Source organism: Amia ocellicauda, chromosome 1, assembly GCF_036373705.1.
Source record: "Amia ocellicauda isolate fAmiCal2 chromosome 1, fAmiCal2.hap1, whole genome shotgun sequence".
NCBI classification, from domain to species: domain Eukaryota; kingdom Metazoa; phylum Chordata; class Actinopteri; order Amiiformes; family Amiidae; genus Amia; species Amia ocellicauda.
This window is the reverse complement of record NC_089850.1, coordinates 49,236,596-49,264,431: the sequence shown is the minus strand read 5'-3', so window position 1 is coordinate 49,264,431 and position 27,836 is coordinate 49,236,596. Positions and strand designations below refer to the sequence as shown.

At 41.4% G+C, this 27,836-nt stretch overlaps 1 protein-coding gene across 5 annotated transcripts in view; it reads right to left on the bottom strand.

Moving 5' to 3' along the window:
- ntm (neurotrimin) overlaps positions 1–27,836 on the bottom strand; it is a 360,902-nt gene that overhangs the window by 45,741 nt on the left and 287,325 nt on the right. For all 5 annotated transcript variants that reach the window (XM_066707858.1, XM_066707886.1, XM_066707876.1 and 2 more), the window contains 2 exons: positions 26,975–27,207; positions 4,355–4,480 (listed from right to left, as the gene is read on the bottom strand). In XM_066707858.1, coding sequence (XP_066563955.1) covers positions 4,355–4,480; positions 26,975–27,207 — 359 coding nt within the window. The remainder of the gene's footprint in view (positions 1–4,354; positions 4,481–26,974; positions 27,208–27,836) is intronic.

Genomic DNA, 27,836 nt, shown 5'->3' with positions numbered 1-27,836 from the left:
ATGTAAAGTTGATATGGAATAAGAACAAAATACGCCCCCCCCACCAGAGATTATCTAATTTTATCCAAGAGCTACATTTTAAACCGGGCTTAAATTTTCTTACACATCAGTGCAGAAGCACGGTACGCGTGTGTGGAAAGATTAATCAATTAGACAACACGGTTTTGACAATCCTAACAAACTGGACGTACCTTTCTTCACACCCTTCTGAAACACATCTTCTGAACACACATCCCAGAGTGCTGCCCTGGCCCTTATGTAAATACTTTGTGTTTCTCTGAACTTGTTCGTCCACCAACATCCCATTAACATCACAGAGAAATGGGGGAAATTGGACACTGGCCTTCATATTGGCATCCTTCATTAAGCCCGTGCAGTGCAAAGATATTGTGCTGTCTTGTAGCTGTCAAGGGAAAAAGATACCTCGTATATCCAGTCTGTCAATTTCACATTCACAGGACAGGAGTAAATCTGCAGAGCAGCACATCTCCTGTAAACCTGCATCACAATCATTTAATGAAAGATAATCCAAGGCTTACTCATTTAAACCCATCTTAAATTATCTCTGGAGACTGCAGAAGTTTCATATTGTTTTATAAATATTATTATTATTTTATTATGAAAATAACCTTCTGACAAAAACATAAATAAAATATTGTAATGCATCCTTGTAAATCAGGAAATGCATCAAGTTATGAACTGGGAGTATTATCCCATTCTTGAAAACAATTTGAACAACGAGAAATAATTATCGGATTAATACACATCATTTAAATGTAAATTGATGTCAATGTTAATACTTGCTATTTGGATAGAGAACATGAACAAAATAAGACAACCTAATGAATACTGAGTTAATATGATAGAATATCATCTAGTAAGGGTGCCATTATTAAATGACAATAATAAAAATAATAATAATCGATTAATTAAAGAATTAAAACATTCAAATCGACTATTTAAAAAATCATTTAGAACACCTCTACATGACTTTTGCCCCCAAGAGAGATTGCAGAGTTTTAAAGAAGAAAAGTGAATGCAACACTATTCCCATGTGTAAGCAGAGGGTTTGCAAAAATACATGTTTGTGTGCATCCATGCTTGCGTGCGTTTGTTTTCTTACTTTGCCTTCTGATTAGCTCAGTTCTATGCAGTGCGGTGCAGCAATGTAAAAGTAGCTCATTACTGAAAAGGCTGTACGATTTCTGCCACCTTCCCGAGTCTCCCCCTGTGTCTGCAAATGGAAGACCATCAAAGCACCTTCCACTTATCTTCTGAAAACAGGGCACTCACAGCCTTGTCAAATTAACATTTCAATCCCGAGATCCTTGTAACGACACAATGGAAAGTCAAAAAGTCCAGGCACTCACAATGCACGCCGTCTGACATGCAGCATTTCAAAACCCTTGAGCGAGCATTTCCTTTCAGGGGACTGGAGGAAGCAGAAAGAGATAGCGGAACAAAGCCGCAGTAAACTAGAAGACATCACTAATAATAATAACAATAATAATACTAATAACACGATAGTCATAATACAGCAAAGTTGCCTTCTGTTGTGTGCTTGGATAAACAAGGAGCAGTGAGGTTTCCTACAGCGTGTAGCAAGACCTTCTGTCTCTCAGAGAACATGACTAGAGCTACAGACACAACACGCTCTGTGGGCCGTGGTTGCGTGTGCACGACATGAACATTTGAGATCACCACCTCAGTGGCACATTGTCCCCTACCTGTAATCAGATGTCATTAACACTGAGAGCATTACTAATGATGCATTTTTATCACAGCCTCAGAGTTCGTGTTCATGACTTATTTTCAGTTTATTCAGAAGTTTCATGCTTCTCGAAACCTAAACAACTCCCGCCCGCTCAACCCAAAACAAACGCACAAATAACTGGAAAAACTGTTCCACACTGATGTCTGCAGTTGTGTGGCTATCATAAAGTTGTGAAAACCCTAGGCGTAGACGTGTGCTGGTGTAGTACGCTGTATGTTACCGAAGTCAGCACCGAGTTCACAGCCCTGCAGTTCCTGAGTTTATTTGCTGCTAACACTTGACAACAGCAAGTGTGCCACACTTCCCAGCCCCACACAGTGCCTCTCCAGCTTCACTGAGCTAATCCTCACAAGCAAGACGATGTTCTTTTGCAGCAGAATACACTTTCATGATTGCCTTTTTCACAATGTCCACTTCATATGCACATATGTCTACTAATTCAGGTGCGCTGCAGTTGCTTGAAAACACATCCGCTGTGCAGGTACAGTGCTTTCTGTCTACTTCCTTTCCTTCTGCTTCCTCAAACTACCTCAATTGAGAGTGCCTCTCAATATATAATACATCCCCATTTACTAAACACACCAATGATGCTGGTGCCATAGCAACAATCTCCTAATGAATGAACCATCTGAATACATTCAATAAACGTCTCGTAATCCATTTTTATTACAAAGTAGGTTTCAGTGATTCAGATGAATGCACAAATATATTCCCATTAATAAAGTCTCTTTGTACAGTTATATAACTATATCAGCCAATAACTAAGTCAAATTAGGCTTTCAGTGAAGGTTTAGTAAAGCCTAAGGGGAAACCAAAAAATAAAGTGTTGCTGAAACTAATTTAAATATATATATGGAAAGATTGAAATTGATACAATGGCAATGGCCTGGAAAGATTGCAAGAAGAACAGATCAAAGATGGACATTGGAAGCTATCTAAAAGATGACCACATAAAATATGGAAGGTGAAATAATAAACTTTGCAGGCAGGACATGGAAAAGGGAAGCTATAGTTTAAAGTGAAAACATCTGATTATATACACCGATCAGTCATAACATTATGACCACTGACAGGTGAAGTGAATAACACTGATAATCTCATTATCATGGCACCTGTCAGTGGGTGGGATATATTAGGCAGCAAGTGAACATTTTGTCCTCAAAGTTGATGTGTTAGAAGCAGGAAAAATGGGCAAGCGTAAGGATCTGAGCGACTTTGACAAGGGCCAGATTGTGATGGGTAGACGACTGGGTCAGAGCATCTCCAAAACTGCAGCTCTTGTGGGGTGTTCCCGGTCTGCAGTGGTCAGAACCTATCAAAAGTGGTCCAAGGAAGGAAAAGCGGTCAACCGGCGACAGGGTCATGGGCGACCAAGGCTCATTGATGCACGTGGGGAGCGAAGGCTGGCCTGTGTGGTCCGATCCAACAGACGAGCTACTGTAGCTCAAATTGCTGAAAAAGTGAATGCTGGAAGATAAAAAGGTGTCAGATCACACAGTGCATCGCAGTTTGTTGCGTATGGGGCTGCGCAGCCGCAAACCAGTCAGGGTGCCCATGCTGACCACTGTCCACTGCCAAAAGCACCTACAATGGGCACGTGAGCATCAGAACTGGACCACGGAGCAATGGAGGAAGGTGGCCTGGTCTGATGAATCACGAGTTCAAGGTGTTGACTTGGCCTCCAAATTCCCCAGATCTCAATCCAATCGAGTATCTGTGGGATGTGCTGGACAAGCAAGTCCGATCCATGGAGGCCCCACCTCGCAACTTACAGGACTTAAAGGATCTGCTGCTAACATCTTAGTGCCAGACACCACAGCACACCTTCAGAGGTCTAGTGGAGTCCATGCCTTGACGGGTCAGAGCTGTTTTGGCAGAAAAAGGGGGACCTACACAATATTAGGCAGGTGGTCATGATGTTATGGCTGATCGGTGTCTATATAATGAATAGTCTCAGCCTCTGTAGAAGGGTAGCCTGGTCTTCTTTGGTGTCACTGACCACTGGGACACCTGGAGCACAGATCAGACTGCAGTGCTATGAGCTGGGGCACCACACTCCATAGAGACACTGCCCAAGCATTTAAATTAATTACAGTTATGGGGAATTAAATTGGTCTATTTCCTATTTTATTTTATTACTCAAAGTAACCCTACGCTTGAAGGAAAACAACAGCTGGGATTCCTTGAGGCAGAATGTTTTTCTGTCTTAGTTATTCTTTTTTTCCCCCTTATAGGTTTAAAAAGCCTAACAGCTCGGAAACAAGATCCGAGTTTGGTAATATTCTGTCACTGAGGCTATGCATGATACAGGACCTCCTTCATATTCCCTTAGTTCTGTTTATTTAGAAACAAATGAAACTCTTCAGCTACAGAGAACTACCCCCAGTTGTGTTATATATCCGAAACCATAGAACACCACAAGTGTCTCTGTCCTGAAGCACAACTGGCATTAAACTGCAATGAAACATTTGACCACATGAATCTAAGTTTGGTGATGCAGAACTCTTTTAAAGCCACTGTATGAGGGGTCTGTGATGCATGTGTGCAGCTACCTAGGATGGAGCACGAAGGTTCTCCTACCTAAGGGTGACAGGTGTCTCCATGTGATGGTGGGCTCCGGCTTGCCATTTGCGAAGCACATGAGCGTCACGTTGGTGCCCTCGTTCACCGACATGTCCTTTGTCACCTTCGTGATTTTCGGAGGAACTGTGGAAAGAGAAACAAAACACAGAGTTACAAACCATGCAGCAAACAATGAGAAGGAAAGTGCAACTCCAATGCACACTGAGGAATTCAACATGTGGGGTGATGTTCATTTTCAATCAGCTGACCCGGGCCCTGTTAGCCCACTCCAGCTGAGCTAGTACCCTGCAGCGTGATAGGCTGTGCCGCCTGCTTTGCATTCTTAGAAGCATAAACTAATCATCAGAAAATACGAGTGCAACAAATCACTCGAATGGAACAAATTCCCACACAAATAATAAAAACTTGGTGCTGTGTTAGGCAACCACTTCTTTCACTGACACTGTAATCCCAGGGGTATTCCCTTGAGGTTACTACCTTGAAAAAAGATTACTGCATCTGTTGTATTGCTCAACACAAAAACACAAACACAAACCTGGGCCCTGTGCACTGAGTAACCTCTATTTAAACCTCAGCATGGCATGCATTCAAATAATACATTGAGGATTGAGTAAAGTGGTCAAAATACAGTAAGCCTAGAGGTGGGCGATATGGCCCAAATATTATATGGTGGTGTGAACCTGCTGTGGCCTGGTCAGAAAGTCACAGCTTTCCTAACTTTGAAAAGAACAGTCTGCCTCTCTCCCACAGCCCCATCTCTCCCCGTTTCTACACAGTGGTTTTATGGTAGGCATCGACTGCAAAGGAGCCTTAATAGTGTTTTCTAAATTAACTCAAATGCTGAGAGCCCTGGTGATGGCAAGGTTGCTGGCTGTAATCGATTGCGCTTTAAAAGTGTTCTTTATAGTAACGAGGCCCTTTCTTTGCTCATTACACTACTATTAAATGTGTTTATTGTCCCCTACCAAGCTATTTATTCACATACCGTTCATTAACTCTCCTCAGATAAAATGTATTTTCCTTGAAGGGAGAAAAAAAAGTATATATGCAAAGAAGAGGAAAGGAGAAATGGAAGAAATAAACAGAAACTAGCAACATCCACACAAAGTGTCTGGCAGTGTTTCAAAAACCTGGGGATAGAATGTTTCATCAGATACGTTCAAAGCCACATCTCTTATTGGTGGGTATGAAGAGTGTGTTCTCACTGGAATTTCAGTATTACCTTTTTCCGTAATATAAAAGCAACATCTCTCCTTATTATCCTCCACTTCATTGTATGTGGTTTTGTGCCAAAACAAAAAAGTCTCAGTGTGTCTGTGGGGTGTGCATTGAGTAAACAGATCATGAATGAAAGCTTAACACAGGAGAGAAGCTGCCTGAGATCAGAGTTCTCTTTCACCTATGCAATAATATTCATGAGGTGATTCGAGGTCCCTCTCTCCCTGCCACCTCCACATCCCATGGTAATTTCAAAGCCGTGCAACACGGATTGAAATTTTTCTTATATGATATGCGAGTTCTTGAGCGTGAGATATCTCTTTTTATTTTTTTAATTCCAAGAACACAGATTTCCAGCCCCTGACCTGCAACTGGGTCAAACGAGGAGACTGAGCATCGATTCCACGGGGATGAAAAGCAGTAGGATGGGAAGTGGGTTTTGCTTATTACATCATGTGCTCCCCTCCTCCTATAGTAACGTGGCAGTTTCTGTTTTGCGGCAGAACAAAAGGAAACCCTTTCCCATTGCCAATAAATGATGGAAAGTACTTTTTAATATTGACTTTCATGGAGTGTTAAGCATATTTAAACAACTCAGAATACGTTAATTATCCCCCCGCCCCCCCAGAAAAACATTTCACTGCGGAGACTAAACTCCAGAGAGAGAATCTAAAATCACTTTCCATCAGAGCTCCACACTGACGTGCACAGGGGGATACATCACCATATTTTGTTCAGCATTTTACTGCATTTACTTTAAACTTCAAATCTCAAAGTAAACCATCCTCTTTTTAAGACCTGCCTAAAAACACCTTCCCAGGCAGCAAGTCCAGGGGAAGCCGGACCAATGGAAACTGAAGAGACAAACAGCTGTCCTCCTGGGGTGTTCCACAGCCCCCAACTGGAAGACGAACACAGAAGTCAGCCCACGCCACACACAGCTGCAAGCTCGCTAGTAGGCCTCTGTATCCTTGCTGTGCCCGGCCAAGAGACTGACTCACTTCCCAGCCGGCCAGTGGCGCAGCCTGGATTTGAACAGTGATCTCCAGGCACAGGCTTCTACCAGATGAGCCCCCTGGGAGCCCCCTGCCTTTTCTTTGAAATCTCAGCCATCCTCTGGACTACACACTCACACACAACTGGAACAAACCTCCTCCAAACAGTGGATCAGCATAAGAGGTTCTCTTCAAAGCCTTGCACTGAAATAATTAAAGTTTAGTGTCTACTGTGTTTTTAAAATACACGGATAAACAAACAATACAATCAATCAATAAAAGAGATTATTGTATATTTTCAAAACTTATATAATCAGTTTTTTTTATAAATATACAGCCACTTTAAAGAAGATGTTCTTAAATAATATATCTGTATTAAAAAAAAAAAAGATCAGCGTCCTAGGCTAAAACTTAGCTCATCAAATCCGCCACCCCCCCCCCCACACACACACACACACACACACACAGCTGACAAAATAACCTTGCTTTGAAAGAAGCTGTTTTTCAGCAACTGAAAGTATTTAAAGGAATCCTGTAGAACTGTTTGCAGATCCAACCGTTATCACTTATCACAGCATAACACAATTAAAAGCAAGAAAGAACAAGCACATACCTTTGGAGAACTAATTAAATATATTAGCAGGTTCATAAACAAGCAATATTGTTTAAACTGTCAGCCTTGCTTGGCCGTTCTCTCACAGTCGGTGTATTTGTTTGTGTTTTTAAGACTCATGCTTTTACCTCTAGACAGTGGTAGGAATTTCTGTTCTATTCCCACATGGATGTGAGGTCATGCTAAGTGTTGGAAATTGTGTTTTAATACACAGCAGAAAGATGCAAGCTAGACAAATTCCCCCACTGACTGATTTATCGATTGCCTTTGCAGTTTTTTGCGGAACAGCACCCAGTAATAAAACTGCATTCCTAATCCACCCATTTGCAGAGCACATTTTAAGGAAAAAAAGAAAGAGGGAAAAAAGATACTCAGCAGAAATATAGACATTACAAATATCTTATTTAGCCAGCAGATGGGGAAATAATAGCAAATGCTCTATTTACAATCTTATTTCCCCTAACACGAGTAGGAATGATGAGGAGATTCTTTGGACAGCTATTTAAGCAGCTACAGGATAAATATCATCCGCCTCTATAGTCACAGACAAATTTAGATCTTAGTAAACATTTTTTTTTTTCATGAACCCTAACAGGAAGCTACTTCACATTACAGCAAGTGACAGGGATAATAGTTTGCTTGTTATATTTCTTATAAAGATCTAGGTTAGTAAATGCTCTGGATAATCAATACAGCAGCCAATGATTTATTTAGGACTGTTTGCAAGTATTATACAAGATGAACAACCTAGTACCTTCAAGTTATGCCAAAGTCATTAATACCAGAAGTGAAGCTGGCAATTAAACGTATAAAGTAGTATATCCCACAATAAGAATATAAGGATTCAGGGGAAACTCCTAAGGGATTTCTATCATGATTAGAACAGGCATTGCTATTTTAAATGTCACTAGGACACACTCTTAGAAACATTATTAATTAATTACAAATTCGGGTTGATTTATGTATTGGCAAACATAAAATGTTTAATTACTGTGATATATTAGAACAGAATACAGCAGAGATAAACATGTATAAGAACAGCAATACCTAGAACCTGGCAGGCCTCCACTGGGTGGAGTTCTGTGTTTGTTCCCATTACATGAACCCTTTTAGCTACAGATTTAGTACTGAACGAGAGAGAAAAAACAACTCTAGTCAGGGATAACTGTAATTGATATAAATACCTGCTACATTAATGAATGCCTATTTATCACAACATTTTAAGGTATCACTCACTGACAAATTACTGAATCAGATGTAAAGCCATCAGAGGGTTCCAGTCATGTTATATTTAAAAGCATGACATACCTTTACTTCATTTCCATTCTCATGAAGAAAATTAAATCACATCACTCTTTACTGTGAAAATATTGACAGTAAAATCTAAATACAGTCTGTGGTTGTATACCTACACAATTAACTCTGTGTTTTGTTGAGACCTTTGATGGCTCTTTGGAGCTGTTTAAACAGTGCATAAGAACCTTCAACTTCCAACACAAACAAACACAAAGCAATAAAAACATGAGTACAGGCCATTTACAATCACTATAATCAAAGATTAAGATATTAACAGAAAAAGCTTTGCAGGAACCTGCTGTTCCACTTTCCATAACACAGATTCAACATTTTCTTCATCGTTTATTTTAATTAAAATTAGCTTGATAGAAATTAAACAAATAATGTTCTATTCATTTCCAGTCTAAATCTTCATCGAAAGCAACTTGAAATCCCATCAATGCTGAGGCAAATCTCTCAGTGGAAGCTGTGTAATTGGAGCCCCATTCTGTGAGGTAAACAAGACCCAGCATGACAGTCATAGAGCAAAAAAAGCTTGAACCTTTTATTTAAAAAAGAAAAGAAAAGAAGAAAGAAGAAAGTGTAGGAAACTAAATCTTAAGCAGCTATAGTCAAACCAAGACTTTTCTGGGTCATGGAAGTAGATTCTTCACAGGAAGTTTGGTGTTGAAAGTGGAAGATGGTCCACATGATGTGGCATCGAATAAGAAAGTGTGACAGGAACCAATTTCATGGGCATCAGTCTTTGGCAGTTGAAGATGCTCTCTTTGCTTTGAAATGCATAATGAAACAGAATTTTAAAATAACTGTCCTCTTGAAAGCAAAAACAGGTAGTACTTTCTAAATATCTGCCATTTCAAAAAGAACAACGACCCCAAAAAATTATAATTATGAGCAAAGAAAGGTTAAAAACGCATTCATTAATAGAGATCAAAACATCTGAGATAAAATATATTTTCCATGTAAGTAGCTACATTTCAAAACAGAGGTGGAAATGGATTATAGAAATAAAATGCATATAACATGCCGAACGTTCCTAATTATTTTAATCTGAAGGGGGAAATTACATCAGTTTTTCATCAGACCTTTATTGATTTTATGAAAATTAAATTGTGTTCCTGATGTAAGATGTCCTATAGATGCCATTTATACCATCTTTAATAAATAAATACATGCGCAGAGTTTTTGGACAGGACAGACAACCTGACAAATCACAGCTACCAGTTCTCCCCTGAGTTCATGTGTTAAAATACCGCTACCATGTGGGTACAATCATCACGCAACTCCTGTCAATGACTCGATCACCACAGAGGTGAAGGACAGATGGCTTGAGTTATTTTTTCTCTCTGCACAAAGCCATAGCTTTTATTTTTTATAATCACTGACTATTAAAATACTCACTAATGATCTGTCCTTCTGTAACCCCCACTGTGAGTGAACCCTTCTCACCAGCGCACCCTGAGCTGCCAGACACTTGGTCTTCGACACTCAGCGAGACATTGTTTATACACAGCGCTTCACAATTACACTGTGGGTCATTGGAAGCCAAAGGTAATGAACCCCATTAAATGTGATCCACTATAATGGATATTATCTGTTATACTTCCGAAATGAGCTACACTATGTCTGAAATTAAGCTAAGCTCCACCAACTGCCTCTTATTGATGCAGGAAGAATAGGACAGAATAATTTCACTGAGCTTCATTTACCAGGTGGGCAGGGTGTAGAATTGTACAGCACTGTATTGAAGCATTCCACAAAGAAGCTACTCAGAGCCTGTATAACTGTACTCAAATAAACGGTTTATTCAGGGTAATACACAGACTACTGTTGGCCATAGTCAACACCAAAAAATAAAAGAATGCTATCAAATAAAACAGCCACTGTTTTAACTCTAGTAGCTCTAAAGGTGTATACTTGAACCTGCCTCTGTCCCCCAAGGGACCTGCCAACCACAAGTATGCACAGCAAGAGAACCAATTACACATGCTTACGACTGCCCGATTCTCCCGGGGAGAGAGAGGTAAAATTAAAAAAACTCCAGGAACTCCCACCCCCTTCAGTACTGTGGTCGGGTCACTACAGTATTATAGTGTACTATATATATATATATATATATATATATATATATATATATATATATATATATATATATATATATACTCAGTGAGGGAAAAAAGTATTTGATCCCCTGCTGATTTTGTACGTTTGCCCACTGACAAAGAAATGATCAGTCTATAATTTTAATTCTAGGTGTATTTTAACAGTGAGAGACAGAATAACAACAAAAAAATCCAGAAAAACGCATTTCAAAAAAGTTATAAATTGATTTGCATGTTAATGAGGGAAATAAGTATTTGATCCCCTATCAATCAGCAAGATTTCTGGCTCCCAGGTGTCTTTTATACAGGTAACGAGCTGAAATTAGGAGCACTCTCTTAAAGGGAGTGCTCCTAATCTCAGCTCGTTACCTGTATAAAAGACACCTGTCCACAGAAGCAATCAATCAATCAGATTCCAAACTCTCCACCATGGCCAAGACCAAAGAGCTGTCCAAGGATGTCAGGGACAAGATTGTAGACCTACACAAGGCTGGAATCGGCTACAAGATCATCGCCAAGCAGCTTGGTGAGAAGGTGACAACAGTTGCTGCGATTATTCGCAAATGGAAGAAACACAAAATAACTGTCAGTCTCCCTCGATCTGGGGCTCCATGCAAGATCTCACCTCGTGGAGTTTCAATGATCATGAGAACGGTGAGGAATCAACCCAGAACTACACGGGAGGATCTTGTTAATGATCTCAAGGCAGCTGGGACCATAGTCACCAAGAAAACAATTGGTAACACACTACACCGTGAAGGACTGAAATCCTGCAGCGCCCGCAAGGTCCCCCAGCTCAGAAAGCACATGTTCAGGCCCGTCTGAAGTTTTCCAGTGAACATCTGAATGATTCAGAGGAGAACTGGTTGAAAGTGTTGTGGTCAGATGAGACCAAAATCGAGCTCTTTGGCATCAACTCAACTCGCCGTGTTTGGAGGAGGAGGAATGACCCCAAGAACACCATCCCCACCGTCAAACATGGAGGTGGAAACATTATGCTTTGGGGGTGTTTTTCTGCTAAGGGGACAGGACAACTGCACCGCATCAAAGGGACGATGGACGGGGCCATGTACCGTCAAATCTTGGGTGAGAACCTCCTTCCCTCAGCCAGGGCATTGAAAATGGGTCGTGGATGGGTATTCCAGCATGACAATGACCCAAAACACACAGCCAAGGCAACAAAGGAGTGGCTCAAGAAGAAGCACATTAAGGTCCTGGGGTGGCCTAGCCAGTCTCCAGACCTTAATCCCATAGAAAATCTGTGGAGGGAGCTGAAGGTTCGAGTTGCCAAACGTCAGCCTCAAAACCTTAATGACTTGGAGAGGATCTGCAAAGAGGAGTAGGACAAAATCCCTCCTGAGATGTGTGCAAACCTGGTGGCCAACTTCAAGAAACGTCTGACCTCTGTGATTGCCAACAAGGGTTTTGCCACAAAGTACTAAGTCGAAGGGGTCAAATACTTATTTCCCTCATTAACATGCAAATCAATTTATAAATTTTTTGAAATGCGTTTTTCTGGATTTTTTTGTTGTTATTCTGTCTCTCACTGCTAAAATACACCTACCATTAAAATTATAGACTGATCATTTCTTTGTCAGTGGGCAAACGTACAAAATCAGCAGGGGATCAAATACTTTTTTCCCTCACTGTATATATATATATATATATATAAACACGCACATTAAAGAGTGACACTCTGTTGTACGTTCACTGGCAGTGAACAATTCCTGCTGCTGAGGTGTTTGACATTGAGTTTTGTACCCTGCTTTGCATTTCAAAAGTCACATTCTCAGCTCCACCATTATCTACACAATGGTTGTCAACATCCAGCAAATGACGAAAAAAAAAAAGAAAAAGAAAAAAAACAGAACTGCAGCAGGAGAAGTTGTCTTTATAACACAAGCTGTCACTAGGCCAATAAAGAGATCTGTCGGTGGGGCTTGCCCTTTGATTGGTGTTCGTCAGCCTCTGTATCAGGTAAACCATGTTAAATTGCATTTTAATACATCTATGTCTCCCCCAGTACCTTTAGACAAGCATTTCAAACCATCAAAGGGTTTATAAGTCAACAGGATATAATATTGTGTTTTAATCATTTGCTCCTAAGATGCCTCTGTCTGGATTGAACCTAAAATCTCTGCTGCTAGGGAATAGTAATTTCATACCAATTGAGCTCAGTTTCTTACATCAAAAAAGATAATTGAGGATGTGACCTTTATTCTGTGTGCGTTTAAAGTTATACAACACACACTGTCTAACCAATGCTGGGACAAGCTTCGCAGAACTGGTAATGGATTATAGCGGAGGTCATGTGCACTGCAGAGGGCATGTGTTGTTACCTACAGGTATACAGAAGCAATCAACAGCATGATACAGCCACTTACTGTCAGTACAGCACGATAAGCGGTGCTGTCGATTCATGGGACGGTGGTCATATTGCTGGTTGTTGTCTGTAAAACTGAGGAGACTATATAGCCCAAGATCAATGTGAGGAACACCACCAGATATGGATCTTCCCACACCATCCATTATGGAACCAGAGAGAAAATATTGTCCTTGCAGGACAGGTGAAAGTATTCGGCCATTTTCTTATTTATGTATTTTTCCATGTTTGTTTGCTTATTTATTTTTTAATGACGACTAATGAAGAGAAGAGGTGCGTGGGGAACCGCAGCCTAGAGACAGGCACCAGGGGAGCTGTGTGGTGGAAGTGTGACTCCACTCTGGTCTGTGACGAGTCGTTTGAAACCAATGCTGCATCAAAAGAGCTGCGAGACGCTAAATCAAGCTGACACCAAATAGTAAAATAATAATGGCCGCTTGAAACCTAAGCAGTTCAGGATGAATTAGCATTCTGTTTCATGTCATCCTGTTCCCTCAGTCATCGGTCTTAACCACCCATTCAGCTGTTACTTCCTAATGTTAGATGAGGATACCCATATAAAAAGTCACTTTTCATTTAAGTTACCTTTCAATCTGTTGCTAGGGAAATAATCCCCCATTATTCCTTCATCCTTTGCTACGTAGCCACGGCACGCTGCCTGCATTTAGATTTTTCCGGACACTCAACTTCAGTGTCGCTTTTGCATTCTTCTGGGAAGCAGTAAAATCCACAGGCCCCACCTGGCTGACACACGTCATGGCGAACAGCGAGCCCGGGAGAGTCCCGCTGTGTTTCTGCGCACCCGCAGGAAAGCACCATAGAGCGCACATGCAGGACACTATGCTCTACATGCATGTAGGAAATACATAAATAAACATATAAATATACACATACATAATACTCAGGTAGACAGATAAATACATAAATAAACAAATAAATAAATGAATAAATTAAATAAATTAAATAAAAGAAAAGAGAGAAAGGCTTAGGCACCAGAGATTTATATTCTACTCAGGATGATTTTGATTTTCTCCCATCTACAGATTTATCTATTATGCTTTATGTATACATTAATCCTGTAAAGCCCTCCATGGTTTTCTTGTGCACTGGACAGTATATGAGATAAAGATTGAGATTGCTATAATTATATATATACACACCGATCAGCCATAACATTATGACCACTGACAGGTGAAGTGAATAACACTGATAATCTTGTTATCATGGCACCTGTCAGTGGGTGGGATATATTAGGCAGCAAGTGAACATTTTGTCTTCAATGTTGATGTGTTAGAAGCAGGAAAAATGGGCAAGCATAAGGATCTGAGTGACTTTGACAAGGGCCAAATTGTGATGGCTAGACAACTGGGTCAGAGCATCTCCAAAACTGCAGCTCTTGTGGGGTGTTCCCGGTCTGCAGTGGTCAGTACCTATCAAAAGTGGTCCAAGGAAGGAAATGCGGTGAACCAGCGACAGGGTTATGGGCGGCCAAGGCTCATTGATGCACGTGGGGAGAAGCAGGCCTGTGTGGTCCAATCCAACAGACGAGCTACTATAGCTCAAATTGCTGAAAAAGATAATGCTGGTTCTGACAGAAAGGTGTCAGAACACACAGTGCATCGCAGTTTGTTGCGTATGGGGCTGCGTAGCCGCAGACCAGTCAGGGTGCCCATGATGACCCCTGCCCACTGCCAAAAGCGCCTACAATGGGCACGTGAGCATCAGAACTGGACCACGGAACAATGGAAGACGGTGGCCTGGTCTGATGAATCATGAGTTCAAGGTGTTGACTTGGCCTCCAAATTCCCCAGATCTCAATCCAATCGAGCATATGTGGGATGTGCTGGACAAACAAGTCCGATCCATGGAGGCCCCACCTCGCAACTTACAGGACGTAAAGGATCTTCTGCTAACGTCTTGGTGCCAGATACCACAGCACACCTTCAGAGGTCTAGTGGAGTCCATGCCTCGATGGGTCAGGGCTGTTTTGGGACCTACACAATATTAGGCAGGTGGTCATAATGTTATGGCTGATCAGTGTATATAATCAATTCATAATTCCAGTCAGGGGCATCGCTAGACCCTATTAAGGGGGCTTCAGCTCCCATGTATTTTTTCTAAGCCCCCCTAAAATAATACGATTATGAACGGCACACCCAAACAGTCTGACAAAACACCGTCAGCCGCCCCTTGTTGTTTCTCCCAGCCCCCCTAAAATAATACAACAAAAGAAGTAACTCTGCAAAACACTGTCAGCAACTCCCCCCCCCTGCTCTTACACCAGAAAAAAACACCATCAGCAGCCCCCCTCCCCATCCTGGACACTGTTTCGAAGCCCCTTCTTGAAGTCTATAAACGTCCCTGCTTCCAGTGCTCACTTATGGCTCTGAAACCTGATCACTAAATGAAAATATGATACAGAAACTGGAAATGACAGAGAGAAGAATGGAAAGATGTCTGCTTGGAATAACAAGAAGAGACATTAAATCAAATGAATGGATCTGAGAACAAACAGAGGTATGTGACATCATTGAAAGAGTGAACATATTAAAATGTCAATGGGCCGTACACATTGCAAGAATCAGATCAAAGATGGACAAAAGAAGCTATTGAATGGATCTCAAGAGATGAAAAAATACCTAGTAGAAGACCACAGGAAAGATGGCAAGATGAAACCAGAAGCTTTGCTGGTGTTACATAGAAGAGAGACACCATACCAGCAGTAGATTGATAAAGGCTGCTGCTGCTGATATATAAAGAAAAGTATATAGAGTAAGATATAGATATTTGATACACAGATTTCATGTATATATATATATATGACGAGGCTGACGTTTGGCAACTGGAACCTTCAGCTCCCTCCACAGATTTTCAATGGGATTAAGGTCTGGAGACTGGCTAGGCCACTCCAGGACCTTAATGTGCTTCTTCTTGAGCCACTCCTTTGTTGCCTTGGCTGTGTGTTTTGGGTCATTGTCATGCTGGAATACCCATCCACGACCCATTTTCAATGCCCTGGCTGAGGGAAGGAGGTTCTCACCCAAGATTTGACGGTACATGGCCCCGTCCATCGTCTCTTTGATGCGGTGCAGTTGTCCTGTCCCCTTAGCAGAAAAACACCCCCAAAGCATAATGTTTCCTCCTCCATGTTTGACGGTGGGGATGGTGTTCTTGGGGTCATTCCTCCTCCTCCAAACACGGCGAGGTCAGTTGATTCCAAAGAGCTCCATTTTGGTCTCATCTGACCACAACACTTTCATCCAGTTCTCCTCTGAATCATTCAGATGTTCATTGGCAAACTTCAGACGGGCCTGTACATGTGCTTTCTTGAGCTGGGGGACCTTGCGGGCGCTGCAGGATTTCAGTCCTTCACGGCGTAGTGTGTTACCAATTGTTTTCTTGGTGACTATGGTCCCAGCTGCCTTGAGATCATTAACAAGATCCTCCCGTGTAGTTCTGGGTTGATTCCTCACCGTTCTCATGACCATTGAAACTCCACGAGGTGAAATCTTGCATGGAGCCCCAGACCGAGGGAGACTGACAGTTATTTTGTGTTTCTTCCATTTGCGAATAATCGCACCAACTGTTGTCACCTTCTCACCAAGCTGCTTGGCGATGGTCTTGTAGCCCATTCCAGTCTTGTGTAGGTCTACAATCTTGTCCCTGACATCCTTGGACAGCTCTTTGGTCTTGGCTATGGTGGAGAGTTTGAAATCTAATTGATTGATTGCTGATTAAAATACACCTACCATTAAAATTATAGACTGATAATTTCTTTGTCAGTGGGCAAACGTACAAAATCAGCAGGGGATCAAATACTTTTTTCCCTCACTGTATACACACATATACACACACACATAACAGGTGTGGCCTGACCAATGAAAACAGATGGAGGTTCAAAAATCCTTCTCAAGGATTTAAGCTATAGTCTTATTCTGAACATAAAGCAAAGGAACAAAAGCACAAAACAATTCAACACATTCCCAGGCCTTGAGGAAAGAATTAGATACACGTGTGTATTTTCATTTGAACCTGACAACAGTGATGTCATTTAAATTTCAGCGTTCCTTTATTTTTCCTTGGGATTTATTGCATGTCTGTCTCTAACAACAAGGTTTTTATCACTCAGGTTGTCTTGTCTTCACAAACTTCTGAAGTGTCACTCAGGTTGCAATTCAGGTTGAGTAATATTCTCTCTGTCAAGGTGTGGACTGTAATGGGGGAATATACTAAACATCAAGAAAAAGACTCAGAGAAAAAATCTGATAGATTCTGATGTAACAGTGTACAGCAGGCTTGGGAAGGCCACATATGCACAGTGCTTAAACTTATCTGCACCCTGGCACTGTCCCTGAAGTAGGAGACAAAAACACAGTGACTCTGCACACCGAGTGTCCGAGTTGACAACACCCATTCAGGTCAGTAACACTTTGCAGCCTTTGCTGTGCACGAAACAAGAACCCCCCATCTTATTCTATTCATAGCTAAGTTTGCACGTGTTCAGATTAGAGCCCTCTGTAGCATTTGCACTAGTTCTCTTGAAACAACAAATACACATAAAACCAATGACATTATTATTCTTATTAATATTGCTTATATCATCATCTTTTGGGTTTTGAGCACCTCTTTTTGGGGGTTTGTGCACTTGGCGTGTATTTAAAAGACACTGTTTCAGGGAAAGTGGGGTGAGAAACTACCAAAGACCACTTTGCTTTACACACTGTTGTAATTTCCGGAGAAAGAAATGAACAGAACACCGCAGCTTTCCAATTGAAGCTGCCAATCAGAGGTTTATTTCGGCTCCTCTGCCCCCATTCATTTGCTGCTCTGGAGTATCTATCAGTGTTCTGCCTATGAAAATGTGCTAGGTCAAAACAGGGTGAAGTCATTTCTCAGACAAATAACTTCTTCTGTGGACAGCTTTAAAACATTTTCTTCCTTCTTTAAACCATAGTAACAGACTCCAGTTTCGAACCATTTTAGAACCTGTGATAAATCAAATTTTCCATTGAGTAGTTCCTGAAATACAATTCAGCTTTAGAGAGAGACAGAAGTACTGTCCTGTCCTGTCCTTTTATTTAATTGTGGGCCAATATTTGGAAAACCCAAGGGAAACTACATTCAGAAACAAATACAGATTTATTAATGTATTTATGAAAAATAAATTTCAATTATGTTTATTTATCTGCATTAATCTGGAGAAGCAATAATACATAGCCTGCATATATTGTCTATATATAGATGGATAGATAGTTATATATATTTATTTTTCTTTGCACACCGCCACTGCTACACAGGGTGACAATGGCGGCAAGGCTTTCTTCAGGAAACCCAGGGCTTCCAGTGAGGCAATTGCCTATGACACATTGACACACACACGACACCTCTCCCACACAGCCACTGACACCAAAGCTCGCCTTTGGAAAACAGGCCCTTCAGATCACCCCAGCCGTCTGCAGCGGTTTGTTTTTATCTCCCCAGCAGCAGCCTGGCGATTGTCTTTCATAGTTTCTTAAATGGATCTCTGAAATCACCCTTGTCGGGGTTTGCCAATGGAGTCAGGCTGTGTAATCTCACCTGGAAACAAAAGGAATTTGTTTCTTTTCTTTAAAAAAATGGTCCTCTGTTAGTACTACGAGACCCATTTTAAGCCTTTGTTCAATTTGATTACAGTTTTGGGGCCCCAAAGTTCAATCCTGTCTGGAAAAGAGCAAGAACCCATTAATGAAGTGATCTTCAATGCGTAGAACAGATTAATCTTCCCATGTTTCTCTCCTATTCCTCTACCATTAATGCAGCGGAATATTTTAAATGTCTCATTACTCTCTGTGGGACTGGTGCAGAGGAACTGAATCTTGATCGGTTTAATGAGGGACCTTGCCTCCTTACAATATTGAAATATATGGAATCATAAGATCTAATCCTTTTATATCTGCTGCTCTATGGCATACATTAAACACATGGTAATTATACCAATTGAGAGTAAAGTGAGACTAAAGTACAGTCTCCTATAACAAATAAAAAAGGTTAAATAAATCACATGAAGATGAAATGATCGTGGGAGGTGAATTATTATTATTATTATTATTATTATTATTATTATTATTATTATTAAAAAATGTACTCTGGGCTCGACTAAGTCAAGTCTTTGACTCAGCTGGCTGTGGCAAAAAAGAATGTAAATGCGGCTGATAGCAGGCCTGTCTTAGGCGGTAGGGGGAGGACTTCCTTTAAATATGATTTGTCACAGGGAAGTGACACAGAAACAGCAGAGGCACTTGATCATCTGGCATTTCAAACATGCAATTCTCTCCTACTCTTCTCCATGAAGCACGCAGTACAGAGTGTGAGGCATCGGTAAATCTAATAATCCTATAATAATATAATCATTCTCAGGCCTGTCATTTTTCAATGCAAGTATTAAGTCTTCAAAACAATATCACGGCTAATAAAATATATAGTAATAACATTACAATGTAAGATTGCATTACGCTGGACAATATTGGAGATGTTTACATACGGGGAGATGGCACAGACCCACTGCTGCATGGGGAGGGATTACAGAGCCCCTCCCTCTGACCGCGCAGGGTTTAGAGGGACAGAGCTGAATGGCCTTAGGGAAGGCTCTGCCAGGCCGTACACTCTCCCCTACATTCTTCTCCCTGCACAGCTGTGTACCCCTGCCAGCTGTGTGACATGCTATATTCTTGTGTTGGTAGGTGTACAAGACCCTCCCCATCCAATTCCTTTAGCTACTGTCCATGCATGATGTGTTTGTGGTCATGCAAGATGGCACAGATTTCTAGATCTGACAGTCCCTGCACAATAATTTCATATTTCACCTTGCAGTAATTTAATTAAATACAAGTGCCTATATTTCACCAGTGACTAACACACTAACCCCATTTATAGAATTCTATATTTATCCCTCTGCATGACAGCACCTGCAGATGTACGTATGAATTTGACTTTCAACAAAGTAGTAATGACAGGAAACATCCCTTCATATGTGAAGCATGCAAAAAAATTAATTGCATTCTCGTATTAGAAACCTATTTGAAAGCATGTTTTCCATTCTGTGAGCATATACGTTCCTGCCTATTAAAAAGCTACAAACTGTCAGCGAACAGCATCCTTCACAGGTGATGAGTCTTGTTAGGAAGACCGAGTCATGCCACGCTGGACAGTCCATCCTATGGAATACAAACAGGCCTACACACACACACCTGTTACTTGAACTGTATGGCCATCAGTGGTAGACAATTATAACACAGTAGAAAGTATGGGGCTGCAGCCTCCAGCAGAAGAGAAGGATTTTCAAAATACAAACAAACCAACTAACTAAAATAACAACAAATATAAGCCGAACTTTCTGGGAGCTACACACAGTGTGAGGTGTAGTGTCCCTCTAGACTGTGGAATGGAATCAAGGACATAATGACACAAAGTCAGACAGGAGGGTAACTATCCATTCAGAAGCCACCTGCCCACTGTGAACACACACAGGATGCTGACTGAGATGGATAATAATGGAGCCCACCCTGTCCTGTTTGTAAAATGTTTATGCGATCATTTTGGAACTGCATTGCTGTTTGTTTATTGTCTGGTGACTGACCTTTCCATTAAAGTGTCTAAGAACCATTTCAATCAAACCTCCTTCCTGCTTCGGGGTTTGAAGACAACAGAGCAGAGTTTTCATTGGACCGTTCGCCTAATGACCAAGCTGTTGTTAAGCAATTTAGCGAAGAGCATAATGTACAAAACAAACCAGAACACAATGTTTTGAATGAAAAGTAAAAAACAACAACAAAAACAAAAAAAGGCGGTGACAAGAGGTATCACGGAAGTGCTGAGAGGTTGCATTAGGTCTCACCCTCAAAGAAGATTTTTTTTAATAACTTTGAGAACAAATTCACACATTTCTGTTTTTCTTTTTTGCCACAGCTGACACAACACTGGCAGGCAGGATCACTTCAGTAGCTGGAGGAGATTGTGAGAGAAAAGTCATGTAAGCTTGTGCTGTAAGTGGCACACAAGCTACACTCTCGGTTTGCAGAGAGCATACGGGATGATGACTCACTTTGGCAGGAGCTCAGGTGATACGCAGTGATATCTTTACTGACATTTGGCAGAGGACTTGATATGAACATTAGTGCAAGTCATGGACTAATTTGTTCACAGACAGGTATACAGACAGGCCAATACAGATAGGTATTTGTTTGTTTGTTTGTTTTTTGGGGGGGGAAGACCTAAAGCAACCTTTGAACCTGAAGCAGCTGGAAACTTAACTGCTAAGGAGAAACAGAACCACAAACACGGACAGATTGGAAACACAGGGTAGCGCTCGCCCGTGACAGCACAGCTCCTTACACCATCGGTTACCATGCAATACAGTGCCAATACAATACTGATCATGAGCAGAACCTCAGGCACAATTAACAGATCCAATTCAAAATAAGAGGCAGGCGTCTTCAGAGAAGTTCTGTCAGTGTCCGACTGTCCAGGATCAGGCTGTCTCGGGCAGCGCTGTTACAGAGCGCAGAGACGCCACCTTCCACACTGCTCTCCTGGGGTTTCCCAGTCAATGTTCACAGCGCTGATTGCATGGTGGCAGCCGCCCAGCAGGAGCCCAGCAAATCATTAGACACAGCTTCCTCTCTTATAACTGTAATTATTTTTTGTTTTATAACATTTTTTTTTCAAATCAACCAATACAAATTCAGTGATGTTAAAGTCATTATGGTGATTAAATAAATAAAGGACCACCCTCCTACCAAGATCCAGGAGGTGCATAATATGATGCGCTTTCAAAACGCTCCAAACATCAAGTCACAAAGACATGGAATTGAAAAACTAGTCCTCCTCCACTCTGGTTGAGAAAAAAAGCTGGGTCACATTAATAACACTGAATCTCCAATGTCCAGACATACGGAACTAGAGAACCTGGAAAACTCTGACCAGGCTGTGCAAAGCAGCAGGAGAGTTCAGATCAGATGACTTCTAACTGCCCATATCAGAGCCTTTGTGAGCTGGAGCTGATGTCTCAGTCTCAGGCTCATGCATCCAGGGGGATTTTCTGCCCTGCACTCCTGGAGCCCACTAGACAATACTTCTTCCACTGTCCACAGACCAATATCTTCACACAGCTGTGACTGTTGGTGACCTCATTACACCATGGTTCGATGTATTATGGCTAAAGTTAGCATATGAAGTCGAAATTGAAAGTAGGGTATACAAGGCTCTGGGCTGAGTAAGCTTTGGACTGCTTAACAACCTCTGAAAAGTACATAAATTGATTAGTATTGTTTAACAAACAATGTGTATTAAATTAAATTAAATGGATCACACAATAACATCGTTTCAGATTAAGGATGTCAATACATTCGCACACAACAGCACCACTCCTTCAGCGTCTTTCTTTTATCCTGATGGAGAGATTATGCTCCATCTCCCAAGAGAGAAAATAGTTTACATTGATCTAATATCTTCTTTTTGTTTCATTTTTGGAGATGAAAACACCCCTGCAGACTTGGTTAAAGCCATGAAATGAAAGGCCTTTCATTTGTGACAAGAAATTAATTCAACACAGGCCTTCTGAGGTGAACTGTATGGAAGGCGAGTGAAGTCGGTCTCCTTTCAAATGAGGAACTAGTATGCTGTTCTTTTTTTTGTTCATTTAATCTAGGCTAAAGCACCTCTCTTTGATCTTTCAGTTAATTAGATCTCTGACACAACAGGAGATTAAAGATTCATAACATAAACGCAGGTTCTCATCAAATGAATACTGAATCTGTTACAATAGAGGCATGTTCAAAATGGAAGGGCCACTCTCAATCTTGGATTAAAACTGTGTTAGATATTATGTCTACAATGTAGAAAATTAAAGTATGGGAGAGTGAGTAAAAACAACAACAATATAACTATGTGCTTTTCAGGAAAACACATTAGACCTTTTGCTGTCCACATTGATTATAACAGTAGAGACCTCTAAACGGGAATAGAGAAACACATACACATACACATATGCTGCAATTCTGTCAGGATCTCCCCCCTGATTTCTCTGGAAGTAGGCAACAGTCCCCCCGGACAACACATGACTACTAATTGCGTAAGTCATTCTGGTTGTTTTTTTTTTCTTTCCCAAGTACAAAAAGTTGAGAAATTATTTATGCACATCCCAGCATTTCGTTATCAATACATACGCAAGCGATTCACTTCTAATTGAAACTCTTACTTTAATCTAAATATATACACTAATCAAGCCCTGGCCCAGCAGAGAAAATTGTTTTGCAATGTGACTTTCACGGGGGCAGCTGGAGATTTCTGCTGACAGTCATTTTTAAGATCCCAAGTGATCGAAAGTTTAACACTCCTACATAATTGCGTTCTACACCAAATATGTAGCTCAAGTGCCATCTGGGCTGAATTATAATGCACAACAGAGAGCAATGATACCATGCAGACAGCAGCCGAACCAACAAGCGTCTTCGAACATATTGCACAAGGCAGCTAGATCAGTTTTCAGTCGAGGGAAAAGCTAATAAATCCCTGGACCAATGCATAACACAAATAATATGCATATAATATTAATGCGGCCACACCGTTAGATGAGCTGCATTTCGCTCTGCTTTTGTTTTTTTCTCTCTCTCTAAGTGCAATTTAATCAATACCGGATACACACCCTCCCCCTTCACCCTGCTCTGTGTATCTCTGAATTTTTTTTTAGATACTCCTCAATGCACCAGTGCTCAGCCTTGACATTCCCATCAATCACTTTGCAGAGAATTCCACTGATTAACAAAAAAGTGCTTCTCCAAGGTACAATACTGTTATATCAGCTCTAATTATACAATTACTCGCTCCATTAAAACATATGGCACGGAATCCACTGGCAGTGGATTCCAAGGGAGAGTTTATTTATTTATTTATGTATGTATGTATGTTTTCTTTTCTTTTTTTTTTTTTAACATATTTCCTTGCACACAATCTCCTAGATCAAGAGTCTGACTCATGTAGAATAACACCAAGGTGGTGAGAAGCACACTCTGAACAGCTGAAATAAAGCTGACAGTTCAAGACCGTCATCCTCTAATTATCTTTTGGCTGTAGAAACCCTGAAGAAAACTTTTTTTAATTCTTCCTCAGCCAATATGTCTTATTCTGCACTACGGCTGATGCTGAATGGTGATCAAGAGTGTCATAATGGAGACGATCAAGGCAGCACCGTTGGCAGTGTGCCAGCTCTGCTATACAACCAAATGTCAGATCTCTTCTCCTGCTTAAATTGCATATTCAGTACAATTAAGGTCACAATCACTTGACACACCTAAAGACACGTGCCACAATATAACAAAGATCTAATTTATCCAATATGATTATATATATATACACTCACCTAAAGGATTATTAGGAACACCATACTAATACTGTGTTTGACCCCCTTTCGCCTTCAGAACTGCCTTAATTCTACGTGGCATTGATTCAACAAGGTGCTGAAAGCATTCTTTAGAAATGTTGGCCCATATTGATAGGATAGCATCTTGCAGTTGATGGAGATTTGTGGGATGCACATCCAGGGCACGAAGCTCCCATTCCACCACATCCCAAAGATGCTCTATTGGGTTGAGATCTGGTGACTGTGGGGGCCAGTTTAGTACAGTGAACTCATTGTCATGTTCAAGAAACCAATTTGAAATGATTCGACCTTTGTGACATGGTGCATTATCCTGCTGGAAGTAGCCATCAGAGGATGGGTACATGGTGGTCATAAAGGGATGGACATGGTCAGAAACAATGCTCAGGTAGGCCGTGGCATTTAAACGATGCCCAATTGGCACTAAGGGGCCTAAAGTGTGCCAAGAAAACATCCCCCACACCATTACACCACCACCAGCAGCCTGCACAGTGGTAACAAGGCATGATGGATCCATGTTCTCATTCTGTTTACGCCAAATTCTGACTCTATCATCTGAATGTCTCGACAGAAATCGAGACTCATCAAATCAGGCAACATTTTTCCAGTCTTCAACTGTCCAATTTTGGTGAGCTTGTTCAAATTGTAGCCTCTTTTTCCTATTTGTAGTGGAGATGAGTGGTACCCAGTGGGGTCTTCTGCTGTTGTAGCCCATCCGCCTCAAGGTTGTACGTGTTGTGGCTTCACAAATGCTTTGCTGCATACCTTGGTTGTAACGAGTGGTTATTTCAGTCAAAGTTGCTCTTCTATCAGCTTGAATCAGTCGGCCCATTCTCCTCTGACCTCTAGCATCAACAAGGCATTTTCGTCCACAGGACTGCCGCATACTGGATGTTTTTCCCTTTTCACACCATTCTTTGTAAACCCTAGAAATGGTTGTGCGTGAAAATCCCAGTAACTGAGCAGATTGTGAAATACTCAGACTGGCCCGTCTGGCACCAACAACCATGCCACGCTCAAAATTGCTTAAATCACCTTTCTTTCCCATTCAGACATTCAGTTTGGAGTTCAGGAGATTGTCTTGACCAGGACCACACCCCTAAATGCATTGAAGCAACTGCCATGTGATTGATTGGTTAGATAATTGCATTAATGAGAAATTGAACAGGTGTTCCTAATAATCCTTTAGGTGAGTGTATATATATATATATACCGACCAGCCACAACATTATGTCAGTGGGTGGGATATATTAGGCAGCAAGTGAACATTTTGTCCTCAAAGGTGATGTGTAAGAAGCAGGAAAAATGGGCAAGCGTAAGGATCTGAGCGACTTTGACAAGGGCCAAATTGTGATGGCTGGACGACTGGGTCAGAGCATCTCCAAAACTGCAGCTCTTGTGGGGTGTTCCCGGTCTGCAGTGGTCAGTACCTATCAAAAGTGGTCCAAGGAAGGAAAAGCGGTCAACCGGCGACAGGGTCATGGGGGGCCAAGGCTCATTGATGCACGTGGGGAGCGAAGGCTGGCCCGTGTGGTCCGATCCAACAGACAAGCTACTGTAGTTCAAATTGCTGAAAAAGTTAATGCTGGTTCTGATAGAAAGGTGTCAGAACACACAGTGCATCGCAGTTTGTTGCGTATGGGGCTGCGTAGCCGCAGACCAGTCAGGGTGCCCATGCTGACCCCTGTCCACTGCCGAAAGCAGCACATGAGCATCAGAACTGGACCATGGAGCAATGGAGGAAGGCCCCACCTCGCAACTTACAGGACTTAAAGGATCTGCTGCTAACGTCTTGGTGCCAGATACCACAGCACACCTTCAGAGGTCTAGTGGAGTCCATGCCACAACAGGTCAGGGCTGTTTTAGCGGCAAAAGGGGAACCTACACAATATTAAGCAGGTGGTCATAATGTTATAGCTGATCGGTGTATATTTATCTCTCTCTCTCTCTCTCTCTCTCTCTCTCTCTATATATATATATATATATATATATATATATATATAAACACAAACACACTATCCAAAAACTGATGATATGCATTAAAAAAAGCAATCTATTACTATGAGCAATTGTGTGTCAAAGCTCTTGCTGAGTCTATCCAGTTAACATTATCCCCACGTCCTTCAGTACAAGCCATTTGGACTCTTTTGAGATTGGTGTTTCTTTGGCAGCCCCGGCCTACACTCACAGCCACCCAGGACAGCTGAGCGAGACTGAGGTCTGGCCACTGTGATCAGTTGCCCAGCACTCAGTTCCTCTCACTCTTCAGCGATTCTGATGGTGACTTGGCTGCGTGCTTTAGATCAACCATTGTCAGCGCACTATGGTACTTTATGGTATTTTGCTGTTTTTTAGTTCACTTCCATCCTTCAGAATTACAGTCCCAGAAGACATGATAGATTCCCTTTGCCAAGATGAATTCAGCATGCTCGAAGGTACATGCTGACATTAAAAACAACCGTGTTCTCGACTCTTCAGACCATAAGATACTGTCGAAACCACACCAGCCACACAGACGAACAAGCATACACCTAAGTGCACTAGCTTATATGGGCATCCATAATGGTGTCACACTGTTAGCAACAAAACGACTGTACCTTGCACTATGACGTGGACCGATGTCGTCCTGGGGCTGCTGCGTGTCTGCACTGCGCATGTGTATAGGCCCTCATCAGACACGTCCACCTTCTCGATCTTGATGGTGTACTCCCGCTGGTTTAGGAGAATCAGGCTCACTCGAGGATCCACCGACCACTTGTCTTCACCCGCATACAAGATACTGGAGCGATTCAGCCAGGCTGTGTGTGTCACTACATTGTCCTGCGGACACCTGGAAGAGAACAGACAATGGCGCAAAGCTGGTCAGAAACCACTGCCCAATTTGGTGGCTTGATTTGTTATTTTGTTTATTCTGCAAAACCCCTTGCTGGCATTAGAAATGTTGAGCCTGCTTGATAAAAGATTGTTAAGAGTGAGGCAGGTTCATGCAGATGGGGTCAAAAATAAATAGGCCTACCATTTTCAAAAAGGTAATTAAAAAACAAATACAAAGAAAGAAACAAAGAAAAATGAATGAGATTTAAACAGCAGTACAGCACAGTCTTCATGAACATAGGAGATGTTAACATAGTATACCAGACACAACAGAATGCTTTAACTGTTCCACTGTAACTGGCAACCATAACCTGACCAGTAGTCCCTGCACTATAAAACTCAAAATGTAACACACAGCAAAGAAAAAAAGAAATGTGTATATATATATATATATATATATATATATATATATATATATATACAGTACTGTGCTAAAGTTTTAGGCAGGTGTGAAAAAATGCTGTAAAGTAAGAATGCTTCCAAAAATAGACATGTTAATAGATTATATTTATCAATTAACTAAATGCAAAGTGAGTGAACAGAAGAAAGAAGAAAATCTAAATCAAATCCATATTTGGTGTGACC